The sequence below is a fragment of the Mustela nigripes genome, chromosome X, assembly GCF_022355385.1.
Source record: "Mustela nigripes isolate SB6536 chromosome X, MUSNIG.SB6536, whole genome shotgun sequence".
NCBI classification, from domain to species: domain Eukaryota; kingdom Metazoa; phylum Chordata; class Mammalia; order Carnivora; family Mustelidae; genus Mustela; species Mustela nigripes.
In genome coordinates this window covers 80,913,413-80,934,237 of record NC_081575.1, presented here as the reverse complement: position 1 = coordinate 80,934,237, position 20,825 = coordinate 80,913,413, and the positions used below count along the sequence as shown (strand labels likewise).

The window sequence follows — 20,825 nt, the reverse complement described above, 5'->3', positions numbered from 1 at the left end:
ACATACATGCACACATGGAAAAACACAAAGGGTTTGCAGAGAAAGCAGTTACCATGTCTACAAGAAACGATTTCACATGGTCATTGTAACAGGCAAGTGGACAAGCCCCCAGGACCTAATTTTCATCTTAATAAGCCAAGTAGAAGAGACCTCCTGAAGTTACAAGTTGCAACTGGCAGGGATTGGGGGAGAAACAACCAAGCCTGGCTGTCCTCATCCCTCTCCTTATCTCCCTGAGAGTATTTCTTTCTTTCATTCATTCCCTAGCATCAGCAGTTTCTCTGCTTATCAGAGAAAACTGTTCCCAGATTCCCTGAAGAGGTGAACTTTCTTGAATCCTTTGTAGATCCCAGGCCATTCATAATGAGCTCATCCCAGTTAAAAACTGTAGTTGCTCAAGATGCACAGAGAAGGAGAACTGAACAAAACAACTCGGAACAAGAATCTTTGGCCAATGAGAAAATGTAAACCTCTAAGGAGACCTGATGGAGTCCAGGAAAATCATATTAGTGTGAAGAATTGGAAGATCTTTCTTGGTGGTGCTCATGTTTATTCTGAAATAATTTAGTCTAGCCCATATTGAGGTTTTCAGAGTTTTGTAGTGGAATTCCAAACATTGTGAGTTCTCCTTCCAGCTTTTAAGGACTACAGTTGAATTGATTATGTTGGAGGATCATCATCTTTTGCTTTATCTTCATGACTTCTGTGATGCCACAAACGTCCTTTAGAGAAAAAACAAGTATAGAAATAATGTTAGCATATTGTCAGATACCCAAATGTATGGACCCGAAAGAGAGCCAACAAAGAGTCTGTTAGGAGATAGACTGGTTTGTTGTTATTGTACCAACCATCTCTAAATCATCCAAGAATACCAGCTGTCACCATGTGAGCCAAACACAAATGGGATGAGTTCTCTGAACATGATAATCTGTGGAAGTGCTATTGACCCCTTCAGAGTCTTCTGAAAGACTTTGAAATACCATTCCTCCCAACCAGAAGATTCTTAGGAAATCGAACTAGTTGGACGAAACCTGAGCTTGATCCAAGAAATTCTCTCTTGGCATATGCAAATTCTCATTTCCTCAGAAACAAACAAACAGCCACCCTCCTTCCCTTCCCCTCCCCCATGTCCACTGTTGGTATATCTCTCAAGCTTCCAGGTTATCTAGGCCCAAAATTTAATAGAGACCATTGACATCAGAATTGGTGTAGCTGACAACTCTAGGAGAACCTTCTTTTGAGCCCCACTGACATATCAATTATGCTTAATTCCAACTCCAAAGAAGGGATGGAACCAAAATTCAAAAAATGAAACAGAAAAATTGCATCTCTAGGGATTTAGAGATAAGGAAAAACAGTGTTTAGATAAGTCATAGAAACTATTCTTCACCCTGTAGGTGCCTAGCACTGATATCTCAACCCATCTCAAACTATATTGCTTTCTGGAGCACACACACACACAAAGCTTGTAGCTGTATTTGATTGGGAGAGTGATCTAAGTATGACTATTTTGTCATACTTTATCAACCAAGGACATGAATGGGTCAAGCAGAAAAGTGACTGCCTGGTCTCATTTTTCTCTTCAGCTATCGGTATCACAGAGACCACATAGCAGGGTTCCTTCTCAGGGTCTTCCCACTGTCCATATCACTTAACTCACACTTTGTCTAAGAGGCTGCTTGGAATTGTCTAAGGTTGGCTCCCAGCCCATCTCCTCCATTACCACCATATCCATGAACATTTCTTTTTTTTAAAAAAAATATTTTATTATTTATTTGATAGAGAGAGATATCACAAGTAGGTGGAGAGGCAGGCAGAGAGAGAGGAGGAAGCAGGCTCCTCACTGAGCAGAGAGCCTGATGTGGGGCTCAATCCCAGGACCCTGGGATCATGACCTGAGCCAAAGGCAGAGACCTTAACCCACTGAGCCACCCTGTCGCCCCTCCATGAACATTTCTAATGTGAGCTCTAGGTCCCTGGGAAGTACCCGGCTGTTGGGGAAGTCTTCATGACCACTATGCTTGTGGAATGGGAACACTTACCAAAAAAACCCTGGACTCCTTGGCCTGATTTAGGCTTGTCTTCCTCTTCTAGCTTCTTCTTCCCCAACTTGGGGAATTTAACTTTCATTCTGGTGCTTCTACTGTCAGTGTCTGAAGATTTTTCCTGGAAAACCATAGCAAAAGGAAGGTCAGAATTAGTTGTCTAGCATTGAGAAACAATTCCTAGAGGCCTAGTAAATTGGCGAACAAGGATGGCTGCATAAAGCAGATAGATGTGCTATCCATCCAAATGTGGGAGACTAGTCCCTTGCCCTACGAGGGCAAATGATCTTTACCAAGATCCCACTCTGTGCCTGTTCCTTGCTAAATACTTTAATAATTGTTCTCATATAAGCCCCCAAACAACCTTGCAAAGTGGCTATTATCATCCCTATTTTAGAAATGTGCTAATAAAAGTGGCTATTATCATCCCTATTTTAGAAATGAGGAAGCAATGGCTTGGAGAGGTAAAATATTTTGCCTGAGGACATGTGGCTAGGGATTGGAAGGGTGAGATTGCTAGGACCACTGCTAACTTGAATGGCACCTCTGCACGAATTAGAAATAAAAAAAGCAATTGGTTTGATGAGCTAAAGCAAACTTCCTTGGTCAAGTACCTTCACAAAGAGAAGAACCTGCCTCACAGGCCACCTTCTTCCCTGTCTGGAATGCAAAGAGGGTTCTCCCTACATAGCTCTTAATTATGAATGTGGGTTCTCTGATCTACAGATCATGCAGGCTCTTTAATTCCCGCTTAGCCTCCCAGCCCTCTCATTCCTGCTAACGTGTGCTTATTTCACCACTGATCTTGGTAAAGCATAATTCCCAGGTTAACTTTGTTGCCAGAAAATCCAGCCAAACACTTTCCAAGAAACATTGGGACTTTTATCTTTTCAAGATATTTATACCTCCAATCCTCTCCATTAGAGAGAGTATAAACCTGTCCTCCTCCTCTTCCTGATCGGACTCTCCAAAAATGACAGTATCCTCACAGTTATACTGCAGCCACTCTTGCCATGCTTGATTTTCTTTTAAACCACACACCTGCTAAGGGAAGGCACTGAGCCTGCTATCCTCCCAGAGTGGGAGGGACAGGAATCAGCAGAGAGAGGTGTTTTAACCACTCACATGGTTGCAAACAACTGGTATTGGCCATAATGGTATGTGGCAGATGAAATCCAGTTCCTAGTAGCAGGTATTGGGCAGGGAGGGGGAATTGTGACCAGAGGACAGTATGAAAAAAACAATCTTGTTTGTTCTTTGCCGATCATCTCCTGCCACAGAGTAGCTCTTCTTTTGTTTTTGTTTTTGTTTTTTTTCCCATGGTCATCTAATTTTTCAATGTGCTTTCTACCATGTCCTCTCTGCTTATGATGAGGAGATGGGAGGAGGGCATTCCTTCAAGCTCAAGCTGAAAGACACTACTGGACACCTTCTGCTACATCAGTCACTGTGTACTGGCCCACACTGGAAGGAACCAAGGAAGAAGACCTCTTCCTCTTTATTTCCTAATCCCCAGTTAACACACCTCTGGAACAAGGATTGAATTCATCCAGTCAATCTCGGATAGCTTTTCAAGCTCCTTATTCATGGTTTCCAGGGCAGTTTGAAGTGTGGCCTCATCCTCAGCATTTCTCAGCTGGTAAAGACAAGAAAAAGAGTGAGTATCCAATGCCCAACACCTTGCCCTCATAAGGTCTGGCTCTCTCCTACACTCCCAGGCCACCATGCTAGTGTCCACGAGACCACAGGGTGCCAACTTGTATCTCCTTTGGTCATGGGATTAGTGAAAGGTATAGCTAGCTCTTTCTAAATAGGGAGATCTAGGAAACAACCATATTGTGGTAATTTCCTTGGGGCTGGGCATGCTAACAGTCTGGCAAGCAGAGAGGCCTTTGACCAGTATCAATGATCACTTGAGTTATACCCCTACAGCTCAGGGTCCAGAAGAAGGGTCTTACCCTTGACCCTCAAGTCACCAGAGACATCTAATTGTCCCCCTAAATAACAGCTACCAATTTCTAGTACATGCTGCATACCAGGAATTTTGCATACATGATATCATTCTATCTTCCCAACAACTTTATAATACTATTCTCTATAGACAAGAAAACAGACTCAAAGAAGTTTGGTGCTCAAGATCATGTGGCTAGATAGAACCTCAGATCTGTTTAACTCTATAGCCCATCCTATATACCACAGTGCCCAGGAAAGATATGTGAGGTGGTTAGATGCTGGGGGAAATCTTTATTATACAGTTACCATAATTTAAAGGCTCCTTTGTGAAGTAAGGAGAAGGCTAGATAGAGACTGGCTTACATTTTCCCTTTCTGTCAAAGAGGGTCTGCCTCCCCAAGCTGTGTTTCTCTCTTTACTTATCTCTTTATCATCTATCTATCTATCATCTATTTATCTAGCTATTAATTTTAAAAGATTTTATTTATTTGTCAAAAAAAAATATATATATATATATATGGAGAGAGAGAGAGTGAGAGCGCACAAGCAGGGAAAGCGGGGGGAGTGGCAGGCAGAAGGAGAAGCAAGCTTTCTGCCAAGCAAGGAGCCCAATGTGGGACTTGATCCCAGGACCCTGGAATCATGACCTGAGCCAAAGGCAGATACTTAACCAACTGAGCCACCCAGGTGCCCCCCAAGCTGTGCTTTAGCCCCTAGCTAGTCTCTCTTTGTAATTTAGAAATATGATCCAGATGGCTTGTCTTACAGGTTCAGGAAACAAAGCTTAAGCATTCCCTAATAATCCCCATAACCCACAGGATGAACTCTGTACAGTCCATGTGAGAGTTAAAATGAATTCTTCTGGGACCATCTTCCAACTCAGAAGAACCAAGTCCTGGACCCGCAACATAGCTGAGATAGTTGTGTTCCATTAAATGGTGATTTGAGAGAACAGATGCATGTTGCTATCATCAGCCCTGACATACTTTCCAGCCCACCTAACTTGGCCTCACCTCTCCTCCCTGTCATATACTCTTTCAATCTGGCACTCATGTGGCTTCTAGCTGTGCATGGGCCACTTGATGCTCCAGCCATAAATGGAGTGTTGCCAACTATCACAAAATGGATGGCAGGTAAATAGGTGGGGGATGGGATTGGAGATTATGGTCAATCAGAATAGGATATGAGAGAAAAACAAGTCAGTGCTGACAAATAATCTTTTGCTTTACAACTAATGATTTAAGACAGCACAGAGTATCTCAGATGCACAGAACATGTGTGTGCACATGGGGGTAAGATGGAGGATAGCACATGTCAGGTAGAAATGGCTATCACTTCAAGGTAAGGGAGAAAGGGCATACTTACCAGCAATGCTCAAAAGGGGTTTTGTAGTCAAACCCAAAGCCACATAGGAGAAAGAAGGATTTAGAGCCCTGGAAAATCATTTCTAATCATAATAGGAGAAAAAAATGGCTTCTTAATGACTTCCTGTTTAGCATACAGGGACTCAGGCTTTGAAAAATTCTAGGTCGTGGGTTTGAGTCTCATGCTCTATTCTCGTATCCTTCTGGCTCTATAGGAGACCTTGTTCAGGACTCGCTGAGGTAATTGTGTGTGTGAACTGACTCAGAAGACTTCATTGCTTATTTCTTGGTTTCTGTTCTAACACATCACTGGCCATAGTATAAGTGAGGTTTCCAAATAAAGAAAGTGGTGGTTACTGGGTAGGATTTACTTCATCATAAATCTACATCCCTCTGACACTGAGCTGCTTACTGCCCTCCTTCTTCAAGGGAAAGAATAATAACACCAAAATGAAATAAGCTTTATTTCCATGACACCTCTGACATAGCCTTTTTGGAGATACATAGTCATTCTTAGCTGCTGCCTGCCCCTGGTCTCATTTGGATGTGTGTATGGGTGTGGGGGTCCTTATCATATCCTCAACCTGTATTAAGTGTGGTATATGCTCAATTTGGGTTGTTGGCTGGCACAAACCAACTTTCATGCCATGAGCTTCAAGAAAGCCTGAATGGCAATGAGAGGCCAAGATCTCATATTTCCTGCTGTTCGGATTGCAAGGCGACTGAGCTCTGCCTATATATAGAAGGTACTTGTGTTGTTGTTGTTTAAGGCTGAAAGATTCTAGCTTGGGGCTCAGATGCTGGGAAGGCCTGGCCTGATTGCTTTAGCCACTTTGCTGCCTGTGCAGTGTGCCAATTAGATGTGCAAATGGAAAAGGGGAAATGGATGCACTTCTTGCAATATCAACTCAGACACCCCTCTTCAAATAAACCTTAATTAGATGAGAGGCAAGAATAGCACCTGCCTCAGGGCTTTAGCAGCCAACCCAAAAGTGGGGTGGTCACGATCAGTTGACTCATCAGAGCACACTCGTCAAGTGTGCCTATAGGGTTTGCATTATGAGAACCATTCAACTATTCTTGTAGCTCAAAAACTGAGCTTCAGTCCATTTTCCCTAACATGAATAAAATCTACCATGTATCAGGCTGCTACTAGTGCCAGGCCAGCTATGCACTTAATATACAATAGTTAATTTAATTCTCACAACAACCTGGAGATGTAGAGATTACAATTACTATTTCATAGATAAAGAAACCAAGACCCAGAGATGTGAGGTTGCTTCACACAGCTAGTGTTAAGGATTCAATTGTGTCCCCACCACAAGAAAGATATGTTGAAATTCTAGCCCCCAGAACCTAAGAAAATGATCTTATTTGGAAATGCCATCCTTGCGGATGCCATACTCCGTACTGGTGTAGGGTAGGTACCTGATCCAATATGACTGGTTTCCTTATAAGAAGATGGTCATGTGAAGACAGAGACACATGGAGAATACCATGTAAAGATGGAGGATTGGAGTAATGCATCTACAAGCCAAGGAGCACCAAAGATGGCTGGCAAGTCACCAGAAGCTAGAAAAGGCAAGGAAGGATTTGCCTACAGGTTTCAGAGGGAATATGGCCCTGATGACATGTTGATTTCAGCTTCTAGCCTCCAAAACTGTGAGACAAGAAATTTCTGTTGTTTTAAGTTACCAAGGTATCAGCACTTTCTTAGAGCAACCTTATGAAATGAATGGAATTAATGAGTGGCAGATCAGAGATTTGAACCTAGTGCTTCCCACTAGTCTGTATTGTCTTCCCATATGGTGACAAAGGTATATGGAAACTTGGGAGATATAGAGCAGCCCAAAAGAGTTCACCCCCTTCTACTGAACCTGTGTGAAGTATAATGAGAACACCCTACTTTTGATTGGCCTGGTCTGGACCTAGGAGACATTTACCAAAGGAGAGGGAGAGACTTTTCTTCAAGGATATGGTAGTCACTATGGATTAGCATAATGGTGAGTTGACACAATCAATAACAATCAATAATCCTGGGTGAGGATGACAAACAGGGACTACCAGGTAAGCACCTGGCCAAAATGTTCTACATGTCTTCCAACACCCTAGAACCAAGCATAGACCATAACCATGTTCAGATGGAACACTTTGCCCTCCCTCATTCCAACCCCCTCCACTCACCAAGTTTTCATCCAGGAAAGCTTTGGTGTCATCGTAGAGCCCTTTAAGACTAAATGTAACATCTACTGCATCATTTCTGCTTAGAGTCTGAGAGAAGAAAGGAAAAGAAAGGAAGGGAAAGGACAAAGACGGAGGAGTTGTTGGTTAGTAGGCATGCAGCTGGCTTTTCTGTAGGAAGGTAGGAGCAGGCTAGTAGGATGTTGCCATAGGTGAAAAAGTAATATTCAAAATATAGCACAACGAGTACAGCATGGACATCAGCCAATCAGAACTGACATAACCAGAGCTGTGAACTACTGGTACAGCTGTATTTGTGTGTTCTACAAAGTGGTGTAGCACACCTTGGCATTTGGCACCATTGATTGACTGCGGTGGATATAGTAAAATAGGAAATATGTAAACCAGAGAGTAAATCTGAGGCTACTTGTTGCTGCTACACTAAAACCTCCTTTCCCATGGGAGGTGAGATTAGGCCCAACCACCCTTTTCAGAACTCTGGGCTTTGAGCTCCAGGCCTCCACCAACTAAGTCTGGTTGAAAATAAATAGGCAATCCAAATTTTAGGCAGCCTTGATCCTATATGTGGCTCTTTTGTATTGTTTGTCTACCACTAAAGTTACTTTTTTAAAAGAATCACTTAAATTTTCTGGCAGTGGGTAAAGTCATGGGTCAGCACATTTAACATCAAATATCCCAATCTGGAAATTTCCCTCAAGAGGGAAACCAAGGCAGCCTGGTGCTCAGGTTTCCATGGCAGGCATCACTATAAGAGTTTATACAGGCATCCACTTGGGATGAGGAAGTTCCAATGCCAAGTTTCTCTCTATCCATTGGCTATTTCTCCCACGAGGCCAGTATTGTTGATAGCTCTCAGGAAAAGGGCTAGCTCTCAGGCTGATGAAATCTGCTATGGAATTTCCCCAGTAGCCACTTTCATTTTTAACGAGTTAAGGAATACCTCTATTCCCTGTCTATTCTATCGATCAGTTTCCTGCCATATCATTTGCCCAGTTTCTCCACCCAGCCTCTGGCTCACTTTTCTTCACTTTCATCCCCTTTCCTACTTGGTTTGACTCTTTTTCTTCATCTGCCCCTTCCTTTCTTACCTCATTGGGAATGTAGGAAGCTGCACCTGCCTCATTGCCACTATCTTGGCTGTAAAATATATCATTCAGGATGTTAGCACTGGCATTCACAGAGTCCATGAGAACAGACACATGCTGGTGGACCTTACTCAGGTCAGTAAGTCTGTAATAAAGCAAGAACAAATAAATGGGTCTGGAAATTTTAAAAAATCTTCTGGCTTGGGGTGCTGGAGATGGTTGAGACAAAGGTAGAAATAAGAGCCTGGGTACCTGGGTTGGGTAGCTAACTAGGCCAGAAAATGTTTCTGATCTTTTCTAGGTATTTGTCTTTGTCCATCCTTATGTCACCTGAATTAGATACCGGGTACTTTGGGAGAGTGGGAGGCCAGGCTAGAGAAGGGAAGCTGACTCCAAGAACTCTGAGGCCCTCTTGATATTTAAGGGCAAGTATAAATATTCTTAGTCCTCTGGGTTTGGGGCATCAGGAGATCAAATGAACCTCTGGGGCTAAAGGAAGAGGTCCAAACTGGCTTATTGCTGAGCACAAAGATCCTCCCTGGATCGTCAGCGTCCCTGCCAATCTTCAGAGCTCTGGGAAAGACTCCTTTCTGAGGCCAGGCTCCCTAGGAGCCAACAGACACAGGTTAACTTCTCCCTAACTGTTCTTGGGAATCCCACCCTGTATCTGGACCAGTCTGCTTACCTGCTGATGAGGTTTTCTGCAAGTCGAGCTAAGTGCTGCATTTGGGCATATTCCTCATCAGAGAGGCTATCCTGAGATTCCTGGGAGTCCAGATGAGGTTGAGAGGCAGCTTGAATTTCACCATGCTTGCACTCCCACATTTTCATTGAGTTCTCAAAGTCCTGAAAATAAAGATAGTGGCAGATCCTGATGATCACTATAGCTTAGAGGGTACTTGACAAATCTGTTTGTGAGTCTGATATTTGTGGGGATAATGGGTAAAGGAGAAAGTGACCCCACTCATTCTTCTATACACTCATCTACAAACCTCCACATCTATCCTTCATTTTATTCACTGTCCCTTTCTTACTAGGCACTGTTAATTTTTATTGTTACTGTGATGTGTCTTGGGATCACATGCTTCAGTCAGATAGATGTTAACCTTCTAGATGCTCCTATATGAGAGTATCATAATCATACAACAATGGTGCATCTTTCATGTTCCTTTCTTTCCCAAATCTAGGCCATATGTTATGATGCATTTTTTAAAAAGATTTTATTTATTTATTTATTTATTTGAGAGAGAAGTGAGCAGGAAAAGTGGGGGCAGAAGGAGAGATAGGAAAGGTAGAAGCAGATGTCCTGCTGAGTGTGAAGCCTGATATGGGGCTTGATCCCAGGACCCCAGGATCACAACTTAAGTCAAAAGGCAGCTGCTCAACAAACTGAGCCACCCAGGTGCTCCTGTTGTGATGGACTCTAGAGCCAGACATACATAGTTTAATTTTGAATTGTGCTTCTGTCACTCACTGGTTGTGTGATTTTTAGCACACATTATTTAACCTGTCTGGTTTTCATTTTCCTCACCTGTAAAATAGGCACAAGAGTATCTACCTCACAGGATTGGTGGGAGGACCTACTTGAGAGAATACATGTGCCCGGCACAAAGTAGGCTGTTTGTAAACCAGACTTCCCCTCCCTTCTCTATTGTTATTTCTATGGATAGTTCATGGGTCAGAGTGGAAGAAAAGTTCTAGGTGCTGAACATCTGATCAATAATGGCTTCTTTCTAGCTTTAGATGGTTTGACTGCAGTAGGTGGCATTTGCAAATGCAACATTTTCAATCTTAGAGGAACTTAAAGACCATATTCAATGAAGAATCTCTTGTTGAAGGAGATATCTCCATAGCTATTTGAGGCATTTAGTTCTCTGTGCAGTGGTGGGAGAGGAACAACTTTGTCCAAAACCAAAGGAGAGAACTTCCTGTCTCACTGTCTTGGAGAGTGGTTTGCAAATGTCTGTATATAATAGAATGTCTCAGAGAGCTTATTGACAAATGTAATTCCCAAGTACTACCCATCTGCATTCTGATTCAAAGTGTCTGGTGTAAAAGGTGACAGCTATAGAGGAGACAATAAAAGAGAAAGGTGAGACTTTCTTACCCGATCTCTTGTCAACATTTGGGCAGCATTCTTGTATCTAATCTTGATAAGGCCTGGCCTCTGAATCCAGGCCTCTCCATCCACCTGCACTGGGATACCTTCTTCACCATCAATGGTTATCATCACCTCATGGCACTGCCAGAGAAGAGGGAGCATGGAGGAGAAAAATGAGGCCACTACTACAGATCAATATGATAATCTCACAGTAATGGCCTTAATGTGTATCTGAAGCAGGACTGGCATGGATGTGAATCAGATTATCTCAGGGAAAAACACCTGTTTCCTATGGGCTTTTTGCTCCTTTTGGACCCTATGACTTCTGTCTCCAACCTTAGCCAGCATGCTTACCACCCACCAGATAACCTCTCTCCACCCTGGCACTCTTAGACCCAGTTATTTTGTGGGACTACTCCACATTTTAAGTTGTAGCTCAAAGCCCAAACTTTTCTGGTGCCCACCCAACCCTTGCCTACCTGGGTGATGCGATGATGATGCAGGTTAATGATACGGGACATTGCCATTTGTACAGAACCAAAGATAGCCACTACCTCCAGCTTCCCATCATCTATTGCAGGAGGCTCATATTCCTGAGGAGGAAAAACTGGGTCACATATCCCACCTTCGAGAAACCATACCCTGACTATCACAAGCACATATGCTGTGAAGGCTCCTGGTTAGAATTTTTCTAGCTCATGAAGAATGGAAAAACTACATATTAAAAGGGGAAAGATGAGGTCAGGAAACCAATGTGGGAAAAGGGCACCAAGATCACAGTTTTTAACCCGTTTTGAGATTACAACTCTTAGCTTGTTCCTCCCTGTCCAATCTAGCATCATAAATCCCCAAGGTCAGTCCCACTGTCCTCATGATCTTCTTGGGTGAGCTCAGAAGAAAGGACTCATGGCCAATTTCCCAGGTGGTTTTATTGACAGAACTCCTTGGAGAAGAGAAAACTTTTAAGGATCTTTCAGTCTTGAGGAATAGAAAATTCAAAGTCTAGGCAACACCTAAGAATTGATCTGATCCTGAGGTCTTTGGTTGTTGATTCTTGTGTTCTGGGATTGTAATTGCCTTTAAAAAAAAAACCCCTGATCACATAACTGAGCTAATAAACGTCCCCAGTCTATCTCCCATTCCCCCACTGTCTGCTTTCTATACCAGTCATTCCAGCAACCCTTTCTGAGAGACCTTATAGGGGGTCAAGCCTTTTTCCTTCCCTGTTCCTTGTTCCATACTCACTGCAGTTGCTGTGCTGCTTCCCCAAAAGTTGACACCTCCAGCATAGCTGGTAATGTTGAGCACTACAATGCCCTGCAGGTTTGGCAAGGAGATAGCTTCTCTATCACACTGAAAGAAAAGTGTAGTTCTCATTGGTTAGCCGTTCAGATACCAGTGCAGAGGGACATTTACAGAGATGGGGGAAGAGCTCTGTTTTATCTTCATGTTATCATTTTTCTTATCCATAAAATGGAAATCTGTCTTTATGCCTTCCTCCCATAAGCTGTGAGGGAAGATCAGAGTTAAAGCTTGGGGAGAGCCAAAGATAAAGGGGAAAGCTTATTCCCAAAGTAATGAGATTTCCTTTCTACATGTCTAGGAAGTACTGCCCCTTTTTCCACTCACCTCCAGGTGTACGCGTTCTTCTAGTTTCCTGTAAGAGCGATGGAAAAGTTCCTTGCTCCCCAGAAGGCCATACCACATCTTGTTCTTAAAGCGGCTACTATAGGGAGGAAAGGGTAGAGAAAGGTAGTCAGAAGGTGAATAATATAAACGAAGAAAAGCAAGAGGAAACACCAACTTTTTCCTCAAGTGCCTTCCTTTTTTTAAAAAAATTTTTTTTTAATTTCAGTATAATTAACGTAAAGTGTTTTATTAGTTTCAGGTGTACAATATAGTGATTTAACAATTCTACACATTACTCAGTGCTCATGACAAGTGCACTCTTTAACCCCATCACCTATTATACTCATCCCCTCTGGTAACCATCAATTTATTCTCTATACTTAAGAGTTTATTTTTTGGTTTGTCTATTTTCTCTTTGTTCATTTGTTTTGTTTCTTAAATTCCACATATAAATGAAATCATATGGTATTTGTCTTTCAGTTATTTCATTTAGTATTATACACTTTAGATTCAACCATGTTGTTGCAAATGGCGAGATTTCATTATTTTTTATGGCTGAGTAATATTTCATTGTATATCTATGGAATGGGTATCTTTATCCATTCATCTAAGGATGGACACTTGGGTTGTTTCCATATCTTGGCTATTGTAAATAATGTTGCAATAAACAGAAGGATACATATATCTTTTTGATTTAGTGTTTTCATTTTCTTTGGGTAAATAGCCAGAGTGGAATTACTAGATTATATGATAATTCTATGTTTAATTTTTTGAGGAAACTCCATATTGTTTTCCAGAGTGGTTGCACCAGCTTGCCTTCCCAACAGTGAAAGAGGGCTCCTTTCTCCACATCCTCGTCAACACTTGTTTCTTGTGTTTTTGACTGTAGCCATTCAGATAAGTGTGAGACATTATCTCATTGATGTTTTGATTTGCATTTCCCTGATGATCAGTGATACCGAGCATCTTTTCATGTATCTGTTGGCCATCTGTATGTGTTCTTTGGAGAAATGTCTGTTCACTTCTTCTGCCCATTTTAACTGGATTATTTGTTTTTCTGGTGATGAACTGCATAAATTCTTTATATTTTGGATACCAACCCTTATTGGATATATCATTTGCAAATATCTTCTTCCATTGAGTAGATTATCTTTTTGTTTTGCTAATTGTTTCCTTTGTTGTGCAAAAGCTTTTTATTTAGATGTAGTCCCAAAGGTTTATTTTTCCTTTTTTTTTTTCCTTGCCAGAGGAGACATACCTAAAAAAATGTTGTTACAGCCTATGTCAGAGAAATTACTGCTTGAGCTCTCTTCTAGGATATTTATGGTTTCAGGTCTCATACTTAGGTCCTTAATCCATTTTGAGTTTATTTTTATGTATGGTGTAAGAAAGTGGTCCAGTTTCATTCTTTTGCATGTAGCTGTCCAGTTTTCCCAACATCATTTGTTGAAGAGACATTTCCTATTGCATATTTATGCCTCCTTTGTTGTAGATTATTTGACTATATAATCATAGGTTTATTTCTGGACTCTCTATTATGTTCCATTGATCTATGTGTCTATATTTGTGCCAGTACCATCTTCAAGTGTCTTCTTATAGAGAGGAGTCATGTCGAATGGTAACTGGACACAAGAGGGGATGCTAGTGTAACGTAACTTGAATCCTTATGCAAATACCTATTGAAATGGGTTCCTGACCCTCTGGAAGCCTCAGAATCACCTCAGTTTGTTACTTTTCCTTGATTCTGATATCAGCCCAGACTTGGAAGACACAGGCTATATTCAGAAAGCAAATTCTTAAACTATGAGCATAACTGGTTTATACACACCAGCTAGTCTGGCAAGTGCTATTCCAGGAGCATAAAATTTCAGCAGCTTGAGATCAATTTCATTTGAAGCATATGACTCTTATACTGCAATATATTTGAAATGTAAAATTTCTGGCAAAGTGAAAGGATTTTTCAAAACCTGTATATTAAACCAGTGCCATAGAATAGAGCTAAGTATACAAGGCAGATCGTAGAGGAGCCAGTAGAGGGAATATGGGACAGGCAAAGGATGTCAGGAGACTTAGGGTGGAGGTGGGAAGGTCAGGGTTCTACTGACTTAAGATCTCTGATAAAAACAGGCAGGGGCTTACAATCACTATAGAGTTTGGATAGGGTTTACTATGAGTTTTTTTTTTACTATTTTAATTCTTTTACTGATATTAAATCAGATGTATGTATATTTTAATAAATACAGTACATAATCATTCTTTGTTATTCTTGTATAGTATTCCAGACCTTAAGCTTTTATGCCTGATTATGATGTGGATGCCTAAAAAAAGTAATAGAAGTGTTGTATTTTATAGTTACTATTATTCCATGTACTGTATAATGAGATATATTCTTCCATTGCACAAGCTTCCTCTTGGTAGTCATCAAGGCAATTTAGAAGTATGACCCTTGAACTCAGTTTACTTCCCAAATTCTTCACTCACTCACTCTCTTATTTCTTTAATTTTTAAAATTTAAACACAATTTATATTGTGTTTATTATATTATTATTATATTATTATTATTAGTTTCAGGGGTAGTATTCAGTGGTTCATCAGTTGCATACAATACTCAGTGCTTATTACTTCAAATGCCTTCCTTAATGCCCATCAAGTTACCCTATCCTTCTACCTGCCTCCCCTCCAGCAACCTTCAGTTTGTTCCCTATAGTTAAGACTCCCTTATGATTTGTCTCCCTCTCTGTTTAAAAATAGAGCTACCCTATGACCTAGCAATTAGTATTGCTAGTTTTATGAACAGTGTGATGCAAGGTTCTAAGTTCGTCTTTTTGCATGTGAAGATCCACTTAGCACAGCACCATTTTTGAAGCTATCCTTTTCCCCAAGGAATTGTGTTGGCACCTTTGTCAAAAATCAATTGATGAGAAATATAAGATTTTTTTCTAGACTCTCACTTCTGTTTCATTTTTCTATATGTATTTGGTATTTATCCAAAGGATACAAACATAGTGATATGAAGGGGCACATGCACACCAATGTTTATAGCAGCAACGTCTACAATAGCCAAAATATGGAAAGATCTCAGATGTCCATCAACAGAAGAATGGATAAAGAAGATGTGGGGTGTATATATTTATATAATGGAATATTATTCAGCTATCAAAAAAATGAAATCTTGCCATTTGAAATGACATGGATGGAACTAGAGGGTATTATGCTAAGCAAAATAAGTCAGTCAGCGAAAGATAAATACAATATAATTTCACTCATATGTGGAATTTACGAAACAATAGAGATGAACACAGGGGAAGGGAATGAAAAATAAAATAAGGTGAATACTATGAGCTTTTAAAGTAGAGCCACAATGAGTTACTACAAGGCATGAGTTTTGAAATGTAAGAAGGCTAGCACAAAATTATTTGGACTCTTGGGGTGCCAGGGTGGCTCAGTTGGTTAAACAGCTGCCTTTAGCTCAGGTCATGATGCCAGGATCCTGGGATCAAGCCCTATATTGGGCTCCTTGCTCAGCTGGGAGCCTGCTTCTCCCCTGCCTGCCTTTCCCCCTGCTTGTGCTTGCTCTCTGTCTCTGCCTTTCTTGTTCACTCTCTCTGTGTCAAATAAATAAATAAAATCTTAAAAAAATTATTTGGACTCTTGTTTTAAACCATAAGTTCTCTGGTCACTTTAGTTTCCTCATCTATAAAAATAGGAGTTTAGTTGAATGGAAATTCAAAATACCTAGAGCAACCAAAACAATTCTGAAAAAGAACTAAGTTGAAGGACTTTCATCTTCCAATTTCAAAACTTACTATAAGCCTACAGTTATTAAGACAGTGTAAAGATAGATATATAGAAAAATGAAACAGAAGTGAGAGTCTAGAAAAAAATCTTACATTTCTCATCAATTGATTTTTGACAAAGGTGCCAACACAATTCCTTGGGGAAAAGGATAGCTTCAAAAATGGTGCTGTGCTAAGTGGATCTTCACATGCAAAAAGATGAACTTAGAACCTTGCATCACACTGTTCATAAAACTAACTCAAAGCAGATCATAGACTTAACTATAAGAGCAAAACAACACAAATTTTAGAAGAAAACTTAGGAGCAAATTTTTGAGACCTTAGATTAGGTGAAACTGTTTAGATATGCCATCAAAAGCATGGTCCATGAAAGAAAACAATTGATCATTTGGAACTCATCAAAATTAAAAACTTTTTTTTATTTTAAGAAAATTAAGACAGATGACAACAAAAAAAGACAAGCAACTGAATGAAATCTTGTCATTTGTGACCCAGAGAGTATTATGCTAAGTGAAATAAGTCAGACAGAGAAAGACAAATACTGTATAATTTCACTTAAATGTGGAAACTAAAAACAAAACAAAACAGAAAAAGATTCATAAATACAGAGCACAAACTGGTGGTTGCTAGAGGGGACATGGGTGGGGAGATGAGCAAGATAGATAAAGAGGATTAACAGGTACAAACGTCCAGTTATAATACAAATAAGTCACAGAGATGATATATGCAGCATAGGGAATGGAGTCAATAATATCTTAATAGTATTGTATGGTGACAGATGGTAACTACACTTATCCTGGTGAGCATTGAGCAATGTATAGAATTGCTGAATCAATACGTTGTACACTTGAAACTAATATAAGATTATATATCAATTATACTACAATAATTAAAAAAATAAATATATAAAGTAGAAAGGAAAATCACCCTGCAGTTGAATCCCTATGAAAAAATTACTGGTAACATTGTTTTATAATTATAAACCTTCTTCTGTGTACATCTACACATACCTATTTAAAAATGTTTACTATAAAATGAGTCATAAAAAAGACAAGCAACCAGAAAATAATATTTGCAAAGCACATATCTGATAATGTACTTGATTCTCAGCCTAGGTATGCTCTGAGAAAGAGGTTCTGGTGGCAGGTGGCAGGGGTGGTTGTGGGGTGCATGCTTTTTTTCTTGTAGTTTCAATTTACAAGGACTCTGAGGCCACCTTAGTACAAAATTACTAAAGGGTGCCAAGTAACATAACACCAGATTGGGTAAAATCAATGGATCCAGGGGAACCAGGTTAGGAACACCAAGACACAGCAGGGCAAGCTTTGATAATTTGTAGCCCTGCCAAGCAAAAACAGACTTAAGCCCCTACTAGGACCTGGTCAAGCTCTCACAGACAGAACAAAAGTAGAAAATTTGCTGAATCGTGTCAGTGTAATCCGTTTTCAATAGCAGTAACACCAGGAGCTGTGTTACACAGCAGTCTATTGGTCTAAACGATGTAGGTAGCCCTGAGTTCAGGATGCCAGTGCAGAGTCATCACAAATCAGGTCAACATTTAGAGCAAGCCCCCCCACTAGGCTAATGTTGGGACCAGCGAGTTTTACTTCTAAAGAACCTCTTTCTTTCTCTTGGTTATCTGAAAGGTAGGGGATGTAGGAATATATGTGCATATTGTAATTGTGTGTTTGCATGTAGGGAGGGAAGTTTCTTTTCCTTACTTGTATTGCCCTGGGTGTTCATCTCTTCTGGTGTTGAATTCGAGAGAAATTTTAGCATCCAGTCCAATTCCAAAATAGTTGTTCATGACGCATCTTTCTTTGAAACGTCTGAAATTAGCCAAAGGAAAGAAGAGGACAGACATTGGTGCAAGAAAGAAGTGCCATTATCATTAAGCTGGAGGCTTTACCTGCATGATTGAAAACCACTAAGGGAGGGCCTCCCCTACATTGGGCACGAGACTTATATTTGCGACAGGCACATATAGATCATTGTGTTAACAACTAGCTTGTTTGCTTTAAGAAAGTGCACCCAGCCAGGTGGGAGGATTCAGTGGGATTAGAATTCATAATAAAGAAATCATCTTTGGAGGCCACTAGATATGAATGGTCAATATGTTCTTCACATATAATAGAGGGCAATAGTAATTGACTTATTTGAATAAAGAACTTTTAAGTATCTCAGATAAAAATATATGATGAAAGTGAAGTCTACACTACTGTTTTCAGAGATGTCTGAACTCCTTTGTAGCACTTTCACATCAAAGGGCAAAGTGACTACACATTTGAGGGAGAAGACTGATAAAAGAGGGTAGAAATACACACAGCCAAAAAAGCCAGGCAGTTTTTTTTTATTCTTCTGCATCCATCTTGAGTGTCAGCATCAAAACCGGTAGTATGTTGGAGCCAGTTAGGACCAGCTCATATAAGCTGATTATGCCTATTATCCCAGTTCTGCCTTCAATGGAATTATATCAGTAGCTCGAAATAGGTCATGGTGGGAGGGTTTGTACCAGGAATAATTCAGGACATTTTTCCCCTGGAGAGCTGGTTGTTAAACACTTGGCAACAAACAAACAAACAAAACAAAACAAAAACCACAAACCAAAACAACAACAACAAACCCAAAACCCCAAAACCAAAAACATTTGGCAGTATACCACTGATTAAAACTCATAAGGTAGGTCCATGAGACTTCAGACATGAAGCCAGTGTTGAAGTAGAGGGGTGTAGGGTTGGAGATAGAAATAAATGAGAAGCTGCAGTTAACTGAAATAATTGCCAGCTGTGTCCTTCTTTTAAGAAACTGAAAATGAGTACAGTTCAGTTACTCAATCATAGATAATTTTTTTTATTCATTACAAAACTGACCCCACATCTTTCACACATGAGATTTGCCTCCCTCAACTGCAGTCTGGAGATTGGAGTTTCTCTAGCTGATGTCCAAACTTATCTTCTTAATGGAACTCAAAAGGAGAATGTGGTGGAACCTGGCTGCTGGGAATATTTTAAACAGGTAGGGCTAATGAAAAAGATGCCCTTAAATTTTGTAACTAGTCCCATTGGTGCTCATTTATTTTTTAGTGCCTCCAATTATTTACTGTTCAAAGCAACAGTGGAAAAACAGATCCTTTGAAATAACGATAGCTAAAATTTATTAAGTATTTATAATAAGAATAACAGTAATTACTGTTAACACATATAGCACTTAACTATGGGTGCTGAGCACTGTTCAATGCAAGTAAAACACAAGGAACAAATGTGGCTAATTCTACAATTATCTTCAATTTATAAAGAGAGACTAAGGTTGAATTACTTTTGTAAGCTCACACAACTAGGAAGTGGAGTCCAGATTTGACTCTAGATATCTTTAGACTATTGTTTTAACCAGAGAAAGAAGGAAGTTATAAAATGGTGGTAGGGCCAAATACTTACATAGTTTCTGGTGTAAAATGTAAGTGCTCTAAATTGAGGTTATCTAGGTCTTCACTTTTGAGAGAAGATATAGAAGACAAAGTGCCAAGACGAGAACCTAGACACAAAAGACATCACCTTGCTGTTAGAGACAAACAAGAAAGCCCTTCCCCTCACTTGCATTTCACCCTATTTTCTATGTGGGACCAGGGTCAAACTCAGTGACTTTTTCTTAGATTATAATCAAGGTTTTCAATCCAAAGAGGGATCATCTTAGATGGACAGGGACTTTCTCTGAGAGAATATTAAAACTAAGCTGCTTGCTTGCTGGCAGTGAAAACAGGTTCAAATCTTGGGTGTCATCAGGCTGTCCTTTCAAAGTACCTAATGAGGTCATTACTTCTGGATGTTGACAGGGGATCATATACTGTGAGGTTTCTGGGAAAGAGGGAGGGATATCTACTGCAGAGTAGGATTATGGCTAAAGAAAGATGCATGAGAACACATCCTTATTCTCTGGGAACTCGAAGACAGTGATGAAGACTAGAATAAGAAAGGGAAAGAAAGATCCTTACGGTGTCTTGGGCTCATCTGGCGAATATCTTCTGAGTCATCTTCCAGGGAGAATGTTGAAGTGAAGTTCTTAACCGATATTGTCTGCCGGCTTTGCTCATCCAGAACTATGGAGTAAAAGTGGAAGGAAAAAAGGAAGGAAGGAAGGAAAGAAAGCAAGGTAGGAGGGAAATAAGGGAGGGAGAGAAGAAGGGAAAAGGGAAGGTAGGAAGGAAGGAAGGGTGGGAGGGAGGGAGAAAGGAAAGTAGGAAAGGAGGGAGAGAGGGAGGAGAGGAGAGAGGGAGAAAGGAAGGGAGGGGTGAGGGAGGCAGGAAGTAAGGAAGAAAGGAAGGAATATTGGTTATATATGTTGAGCATTTCTTAGGCATCTCTTTTTTATAGTTAATGCCACTCAGTGTGTTGGTAAACAGTAGAGACATCTGGTTGACTATCTCCTCTCCCCGACAATGCTGTTTGTAGTCTTCGTTTTCCTACAGTATTGCCCCCATGTCTCTTCAAAACCATGCCTGAGCTTTCCATTTTACTGGTTACTCTTTTTCTGTCACCCAGTAAATGTGAGTAGAAGCCCAGGACCTGGTGCAGGGGAAAAAGGTGGGAAACCCTCTTCTTCTGTCTCAATGATCACCTCTTCGTTAATTAATTTACTCACATGGCTTTTTTTTT

At 40.4% G+C, this 20,825-nt stretch overlaps 1 protein-coding gene across 1 annotated transcript in view; it reads right to left on the bottom strand.

Moving 5' to 3' along the window:
* Nucleotides 1-553: 553 nt before the first annotated feature.
* The window catches only part of DGKK (diacylglycerol kinase kappa), a 171,460-nt gene continuing 151,188 nt past the window's right edge, over nucleotides 554-20,825 (bottom strand). The window contains exons 16-28 of the mRNA XM_059385658.1: nucleotides 20,165-20,269; nucleotides 19,611-19,707; nucleotides 17,898-18,005; nucleotides 12,380-12,476; nucleotides 11,996-12,103; nucleotides 11,230-11,343; nucleotides 10,757-10,891; nucleotides 9,335-9,495; nucleotides 8,653-8,794; nucleotides 7,547-7,633; nucleotides 3,571-3,681; nucleotides 2,043-2,166; nucleotides 554-722 (exon numbers count right to left, since the gene is read on the bottom strand). Of these exons, the coding sequence (XP_059241641.1) occupies nucleotides 661-722; nucleotides 2,043-2,166; nucleotides 3,571-3,681; nucleotides 7,547-7,633; nucleotides 8,653-8,794; nucleotides 9,335-9,495; nucleotides 10,757-10,891; nucleotides 11,230-11,343; nucleotides 11,996-12,103; nucleotides 12,380-12,476; nucleotides 17,898-18,005; nucleotides 19,611-19,707; nucleotides 20,165-20,269 (1,451 nt within the window). The 3' untranslated portion in view covers nucleotides 554-660. The remainder of the gene's footprint in view (nucleotides 723-2,042; nucleotides 2,167-3,570; nucleotides 3,682-7,546; nucleotides 7,634-8,652; nucleotides 8,795-9,334; nucleotides 9,496-10,756; nucleotides 10,892-11,229; nucleotides 11,344-11,995; nucleotides 12,104-12,379; nucleotides 12,477-17,897; nucleotides 18,006-19,610; nucleotides 19,708-20,164; nucleotides 20,270-20,825) is intronic.